The 8,534-nt window shown below is 39.6% G+C and overlaps 1 protein-coding gene across 2 annotated transcripts in view; it reads left to right on the plus strand.

Annotated features, from left to right (window-relative positions):
• The window catches only part of LOC118388634 (sodium channel protein type 8 subunit alpha-like), a 107,041-nt gene extending 99,754 nt beyond the window's left edge, over positions 1–7,287 (plus strand). For both annotated transcript variants that reach the window (XM_052526952.1, XM_035777893.2), the window contains 3 exons: positions 930–1,034; positions 1,251–1,521; positions 1,881–7,287. In XM_052526952.1, coding sequence (XP_052382912.1) covers positions 930–1,034; positions 1,251–1,521; positions 1,881–3,043 — 1,539 coding nt within the window. In that variant the 3' untranslated portion in view covers positions 3,044–7,287. The remainder of the gene's footprint in view (positions 1–929; positions 1,035–1,250; positions 1,522–1,880) is intronic.
• The last annotated feature ends 1,247 nt before the right edge of the window (positions 7,288–8,534 follow it).

The following is an 8,534-nucleotide window of genomic DNA, read 5'->3' on the forward strand; positions in this document are numbered from 1 at the left end:
TGTGAGTGGGTGTGCATAAATGTATGTGCATATTATGTGTGAGCAAGACAATTCCTTGGACCTGTTAATAAGATAAAACTATACTGAACAAAAATATAAACGCAACATGCAACAATTTCAAAGAGAGGAAATCAGTCATTTCAAATAAACCCATTAGGCCCAAATCTATGGATTTCACAGATATGCATCTGTTGCTCACAGATACCTTTCAAAAAATGGGCCTCTCAATGGGCGCAGGATTTCGTCACAGTATCTCTGTGCATTCAAACTGCCATCGATAAAATGCTTCATTGTCTGTAGCTTATGCCTGCCCATACCATATTCCCACTCTGGGCACTCTGTTCACAATGTTGACATCAGCAAAATGCTTTCACACATGTCACCATACACGTGGCCTGGGTTGTGAGGCCGGTTGGACGTACTGCTAAATTCTCTAAAATGAAATTGGAAGCGGCTTATGGTAGAGAAATTAACATTCAATTATCTGGAAACAGCTCTGGTGGACATTCCTGCAGTCACCATGCCAATTGTGCGCTCCCTCAAAACTTGAAACATCTGTGGCGTTGTGTGACAAAACTGCACATTTTAGAGTGGCCTTTTATTGTCCTCAGCACAAAATGCATCAGCGTAATGATCATACTGTTTAATCAGCTTCGTGATAGGCCACACCTGTCAGGTGAATGGATTATCTTGGCAAAGGAGAAATGCTCACTAACGGGGATGTAAACAAATTTGTATGCAAAATTTGAGAGAAATACGCTTTTTGTGCGTATGGAACATTTCTGGGATATTTTCTTTCAGCTCATGAAACATGGGACCAACACTTTACATGTTGCATTTATAGTTTTGTTCAGTGAAGGTTAAGAACAAGTTCCCACATTATTTGGCTCAACAAGGTTGTAACCAGATGTTTTCTTGTGTCCCTTTACTTTGGAGGTCAGGATATATTCATGACAGAGGAGCAGAAGAAATACCACACTGCCATGAAAAAACTTGGCTCAAAAAAACCACAAAAACCTATACCAAGACCATTGGTGAGTCTCTTCCTTTTACCCAGGGGCTACTTTGGGGGAGGCGTAAATGAGGCGTTTTCTCATTATGGTAACATTCAAAAGACATGTTAAAAACAAAACTTTACTAACAAACAGACCTTCCAGAATGTCCCCTTACCAAATGTGCCTCGCTTTAATTTGTTAAACCTACTAACGTTTCTTTGTCCATCTTCCATTCTTTTCTCAATTTTCTCTCAGAATAACTTTCAGGGCCTGGTATTTGACTTCGTAACGCAGCAAGTGTTTGATATATCTATTATGATGTTGATCTGCCTCAACATGGTGACCATGATGGTGGAGACGGACGATCAGTCAGAAGAAACTGACAACATCCTCTACTGGGTCAACTTTGTCTTTATTGTTATTTTTACTACTGAGTTTGTGTTAAAGCTCTTTGCCCTTCGGCACTACTACTTCACCATTGGGTGGAACATCTTTGACGTGGTCGTGGTCATTCTCTCAATTGTTGGTCAGTAGTGATTTCATCCCTTTATTGTCTTATATGCATGCTATTTGCGTGCTAGAACCTGAATTGCTGTTTTAATTCAAAGTACTAGAAATGGGTTGCTCTATTTTCTATCAAAAATCATGTGTCTAGAAGTATCACATTATTATGAAATTTGTGGCCTGGGAAAGTGAGATCATGTGTTAACATCTCCCCCTAGTGGCCTACCAGTCACAGGACAGTTTATATTATTATTATTAGAGAAATATATGTATGACAGAATGTTATGGTTTAAAGGAAACATACTAAAAACATTGCAGAACATATCAACAATCATACATTTCTCCATATCCTCTTCTTTCTCTGTGTGCTTCTCTATCCAGGCATGTTCCTCGCAGATATCATTGAGAAGTACTTTGTCTCTCCAACCCTCTTCAGGGTGATCCGACTGGCCCGAATCGGCAGAATCCTGCGTCTGATCAAAGGGGCCAAGGGCATTCGGACTTTACTGTTTGCTCTGATGATGTCACTTCCTGCCCTGTTCAACATCGGGTTGTTACTCTTCCTGGTTATGTTCATCTTCTCTATCTTTGGCATGTCTAACTTTGGCTATGTCAAGCATGGGGCAGGAATCGACGACATGTACAACTTTGAGACATTTGGCAACAGCATGATCTGCCTGTTTATGATCACCACATCTGCCGGCTGGGACGGTTTGTTGTTACCCATCCTCAACTACCCACCTGACTGTGACCCACAACTGGAGAACCCAGGTGCACCAAATACGGGTGACTGTGGCAACCCCTCGGTTGGGATTTTCTTTTTTGTCATGTATATTATCGTCTCCTTCCTAATCGTCGTCAACATGTACATTGCCATTATCCTTGAGAACTTCGGCGTTGCGACTGAAGAGAGTGCCGACCCGCTCAGCGAAGACGACTTCACGACCTTCTACGAAATATGGGAGAAGTTCGACCCAGACGCCTCGCAGTTCATCACCTATGGCAAGCTTGGAGACTTTGCAGACTACCTCGAGCACCCGCTCCGTGTTCCAAAGCCCAACACCATCGAGCTGATCTCCATGGACTTGCCCATGGTGAGCGGGGACCGGATCCACTGCCTCGACATTCTGTTTGCATTCACCAAACGGGTACTAGGCGATACCGGAGAGCTGGACATGCTAAGGGATCAAATGGAACAACGCTTTATTGCGGCGAACCCGTCCAAAGTGTCTTATGAGCCTATTACTACTACTCTGAGGCGCAAGCAGGAGGACGTGTCGGCCAAAATCATACAGCAGGCCTACCGAAACTACCTGGCTAGACGCGGCTTCAAACGCAAGCGCAGACCTGCCAGTAACAATAATGTGAAGAATGGGGGGACGAATCCGGAAAAGGAAAAGAAGGAGGGCACGCCCTCCACTGCCTCTCTCCCCTCCTATGACAGTGTAACCAAACCTGACAAGGAAAAACAGGATGAGAACGAAGGAAAGGGAGGGAAGAAGGAGGCCAGAAACCAAAAAGCCGTCAGGGAATCTAAGTGTTAGAATATCGTAATAATAACAGTAATAATTATTATAATAATATAACTTCAAACAAAGCGAGAGGAAACCATCTAATCCACAGATGTACAGATTATTTCATTTGCAAGTAAGAAAAATAATAATATTAATAATTTTGTTTACAGACTTCATACTATTGATGCAGAGGGAAGCAGCTCAGTCTCTTACAGCTTGAGGACACTTGAACTTGATTTAATCTAAAAAACCAGACTGTCTGACATTGTTGCATCCAGACCACTGATCTTAACAAAAGGGAATGAAAAACAGACAAAATATGGAAGAAATGTCTTTGTTTGCAAAAGGGCAGATAGTGGACTTACACATAAGGAACAGAACTCTTCACTAAGAGGAATGAATGAGAAACGCTGATACGGGATTTAATGTGTGGGATTCCCATGGAAATACAGAGCTATGCAGGAAAAACATGGAAATACTGCTTGACTTGAAGAATCATCTTCCAAAAGCAGCCAGAAGGGCCTCTGTATCGTTTAATTTAGACATTCATGGAGGACATTATCACTCTGTATGAACAAACAGAAGAACGGCTGAGAAGAGAATAACAAAGACCCAGAGTAGCCTAATGTAAGGTTTTTTTATTTGGTTTGTTAATGCTGAATATACTTGTATCTCCACATAATTTGAGTGGCAAAAAAAAAGCAAAAAGGTACAAACAAAAACAACAAACATTTTCACTTAACTCTTCTTCTCATTCTATCTTTGTTATATCCACATCAAAAGGCTTTTTCTACATGGGCTTTCCCATCGATTGGTTAAGGGGCTGTTTATTAAGGAGTCATCTTGGGCCAAGGGCTTACATTTACTCAGTCAGATTTCCAAACAAATACATAAATAATTGTGCTTGTTCGGTGCATAGTAATTACTTGCATGATGGCATGTTTTGATCAGAAATCTTGCATGAATAATCATAGTCCACAAGACACTAATACTCAGAACACAACAGTGGCTCGATTATAGGTTTGAGGTTGTCCACTGTCAAAAATTCAAAGTTAGAAGTAAATCATTAGTATTATGATGAGAAACTTTGTGTCGAATGAATACCGACGTTGTGGATTTTATTAGGAGAAATGCAAACTAAATGTATTGCTGCTATGGGATGCAGAAGAGATGGGATTGGATGTCTGTTTATTTGGTGGATTGTTTTAAGAGAAAAAAAAGTATAATGTAAATCTTAAAAAGCTTATATTTATCATTTGTATGCAGCAATATCACTTACCTAATTGACCATGCCATCTGCCTTTGTTTTTGTGTTGGACGAGGGCATTGTGGGAGTGTCTACGTTGGTAGGGAATTGACAGGTGTAGCAAGCTAGTTTTGACTTCAGATTTTTTTCTCTAAGGCCAATTTAGACTGTTCTACAAGGTTTGAGTGAGGAAAGAATGTTGTGTTTGTTTCCAATAACTGCTGTGTTTTATTTCTTTACCATGTGCTGATTCATTTGTACATGTTGTGATGGTTTACTAGTTTATATCATTTTAACATGTATTTTCCGACATAACTACGAGGGAGTTAATATTGGGCTAGGAAATTAGAGAGAAATATAAATTGGTGTATAGGGTTAATTATAGGAGGAGAAGCCAAAGAGACCTGCCTTGTTACTCATGGTCACCCTTTGTCCTTGGAATGGGAGTGGGTGAACAGTGCCCCCCTGCTGCCTCTTCTGTTCTTCGCTGTCATTGCTAGACGGAGAGACCCTAGAAATATACGCAATGCTTGAAGAGTTCACCCCTTAATCTCAGGAGATATGACAGATGTATTATAATGAGCTCTGCAACTAATTGCAAGTGAAAGTGATGATGAGAGTACTTATGAAAACGCATTTTCCTGTGATTTGGTGTGATATTATGCCACGCTGTTGGACAATGGTCTCGGCTGGCAATAGCTCGGGCAGTCAGTCTGTCAGAGGCCATTCGAGCTTCCTTAAAAAAAAAACATTTCGAAATATAGGGCAAGAAGCATCTCTTGAAACGGCAACATTTTGCTCGCTTGTAAGGGCAGTGTTTGAAAAGGTAGCGGATTATATTTGTGGTTTTGTAGCTTTGGACTTAGGTCAGGTCTAAATAAAATCTAACAATAATACTGCTCAACCCAATAGCAATCAGAGGTACTTAGGAAACACTGTGAGGAGATGTCATGAGAAGTAATATGGATTTGTTTGTTTGAGCAGCACACTAAATTCTGTCAGAGGCAAACAGTATGTGAGCAATGGAGAGTAGGCCCCATAATACAATATTTGTGAAAAATGTGCTCCAAAACCCCTCATCAGCCATTCACTCCACTTACGTAGAAAGCATACCACGTAACAAATACCAAATAATGAACAGAGCAGACCCCAGGAAGAGTCACTGCTGCCTTGGCAACAGCTAATGTGGATCCTAATAAAAATACTAAAGGTACTACACCCAAGCTTTTGCACGTTCTGGTGTGCAGTGATGTCACTTCCTATTAATTAATAAATCCCCTTCTCAAGTTTTATAGTCCAGTTGCTGCATGAGAGCTCCAAAATCATTGTGGGTGTTAACTTGAACCAAATAAAACTCTGAATAAGCATAAAAGCTACTGCCTTCCATTTTTTTCTCCATGCCCATCAAGGATATACATGTATAGATGTGTAAACAGAACAAATAAAAAATATTACATACATCCATTTGAAAAAAATCTATAAAAAAAATAATCTACAGTTCAGGCTATGTTGTAAATGGCACAAATTGCTGAAAAGTAACGAATGAACTTTTTAATAGACTATAAATAATGTAATATATAATTTTATGCGTGCATGCACATGCGCCTTTTTTTGTAAATAAAGAAATACTTACAAAATGACTGCTATTAATCTAATAAGAAATATGATACCCATAAATAGAATGGCTTCCAGCTGACACACTTTGTCACACTTGTTAGACTGTGACACATATGTTAGATGGAGTAGATTTTTGGAGTCACTTTTCACATTAATAAAGAAGGAAGTAACTAAACAAATCAATATTAAATAGCAAAAACGACATGAAAATCTATATATAAATTAATACATATATAGAGCTATACTACATATACATATAGTTCTAATATATATATATATATATTAGAACTATGTGCTCAATTCTCTCTTCCACTCCTTGTATTAAGGACAATGCAGTACCACAGACTGTAATAGCTCACGTTTAATTTTTGCGTGCAATATGTTCAGTGAATGACCAAAACTCTGGCCTGCCCAGGATCTCAATGTACTGGGGACCAGCATACAATGCATGGTATTGTATTGGCTGCTTGCTGAGGATTGTGTAGCCTGCGTTGGTGAGAGGATTGCACTACCAGCACACCCTTTTGTACATGTGTGAAGATGTCTTGCCCACAACTTCATCTATCTCTTCCCACTGAATATAAACACACATACACATACGTACTGTACTGTACACACACACTTTCTATCCTGAGACAAGCTGGCGCTGGCCCGGTCAGTATGCCCCTGTATCCTGAGCCTCAGGTCGCCTAGTGTGACAGCATTTTGATCGTTTTATAGCACTGAGCTTCCTCCATGTTCACCCTAAACACACACCAGTGCAGTTTGGATTTAACATTTCATTTGGTTGTTCTTTTTTCAACGATGTATCCGATCATTTCAAGTGTTATTGTCTTTCTTGTCTGTGTTTGTTTCTTGGTGCAATATCTCTTAATGGCATGTGCCTTTTAGCAGCCTATTTAGACTTGAATGATTTATTTGAAAGAGGATATCTCCAAACCCATGGGTTTAGCGAATCAAAATGAAGCACGACAAAAACCATGGATTGACAAAAATATTCAAAAATAACCAATAAACTCGGAAACAACGTCACCTAGACTAGATCAACTGAATTAACATCACATAGAGTCATCTAGTACAAATGCTCTTTGTATTCTGTTCGATGATCATTTACCTGGTAAGAGAGCTTGCCTTCTGTTTAAGACTTGGGTTCAATTCTGTTGTGGATTTATGAATTGATTTATGTAGCCTTCATTTTGTTAGCATGACTGAGATCTGTTATTTAGTATTTTTTGCCGATTTGTTGTTTTTTTTTAAAGCTTTTTGACTGTCGTTATCTCTTGCCACTAATACAGTCAGAGAAAGGACCGTGTGTTGCACAATCACTTGGGACTTTAAGTGAGAATCAGTGAAAGATTGTCTTCATTTGAGCACGAATCTATTCCCAAACAATAAAGCAGCCTTCCAGTTATGCTTCATAGTGGTGTCTTTTTTTCTAGAATATAATGAAATATAATTTATTTTACAAAAGGGGGGAAACTTTTCATCAAAGACTTTAAAGGTCCAATGCAGCCGTTTTTATCTCAATATCAAATCATCTCTGAGGGAAAATTAAAGTACCTTGTTGTGGTTGTTTTCACCTAAAATTGAAAAAAATAAAATCACGGTATTATTCCAAACTCATAGTGTGGAAATATATATATAACACAAGAAAATCATGATTTTGACTGCACTGGGCCTTTAAAATAATATCACTGTATTGAACGTTGAGCTGCAAAGTAAGAGCTGGGTATGAAGTAAAGAAGATCACTAGCACAATACACAGTATAGAAATGATAAAATAGCATTTAGGCAACACCAGAACATTATAATCAAATCAAATGTTACTTGTCACATGCTTCGTAGACAACAGGTGTAAAGCCTAGTCATTTGAATCTGATATCACAGCAAGGTCAGTGGTGGATCTTGTCTGCAAGAATCTAACCACTAGCTGGCCATACCTTTATTAAAAGGAAAGTACCTCAAGTAGCACAGCATGTGTGGTATGCTGTGTGGTGCAGTAGTGTGAACTGAGATGAGGGTGCGTGTGTGTGTGTTTTAAAGTAGCCCACTGAATGAGTGAGGAGAGGGAAGTAAAGAGGACGGGGGGGGGGGAACAGCACTGCAGTGCAGATAGACGAATGCAGTGGCCTGGGCTGAGTCAGCAGCAGCCTGCTCTCAGTAGACTGCTGTATACCTCCCTCGCTCTCACTCCCACAGCCTACTGCACACAGGGGGAGGGGGTAGGAAGTAAGAGAGAAAAAGTACATGAGAAGTCAGAAGACGGAGAGAGGGGAGATGTTGGAATTTATTTATGTGACAAATGTAGGCTATGCATTTCAATGTCAAAAATGCCTGCGAATATCTAAACTACAGTAGTAGTAAACCATACTCACAAACAGATACATTTTGTAATAGATATAATATATATAATGCTAGTTTAACATGCCAGATATATAATAGTGGTATTTATTCACCTCTGTGACCTTTTCCTCCTCCCTATCTTTCTCCCCTTCCCATCCATCTCTTCTTGTCTTCCATTCTTTTATTAAATAGAAAACCTAACCAGCAGCTGGGGTGGATCGGGGAGGGGTCGGAAGTTAAGAGATCGAGGGCCCATAAATCACAAAATTAGACAATATTCTGTAGGGGAGCAGAAGGATGAGTGCATGCACATGA

The sequence above is a fragment of the Oncorhynchus keta genome, chromosome 10 (assembly GCF_023373465.1).
Source record: "Oncorhynchus keta strain PuntledgeMale-10-30-2019 chromosome 10, Oket_V2, whole genome shotgun sequence".
Taxonomy (NCBI): Eukaryota; Metazoa; Chordata; class Actinopteri; order Salmoniformes; family Salmonidae; genus Oncorhynchus; species Oncorhynchus keta.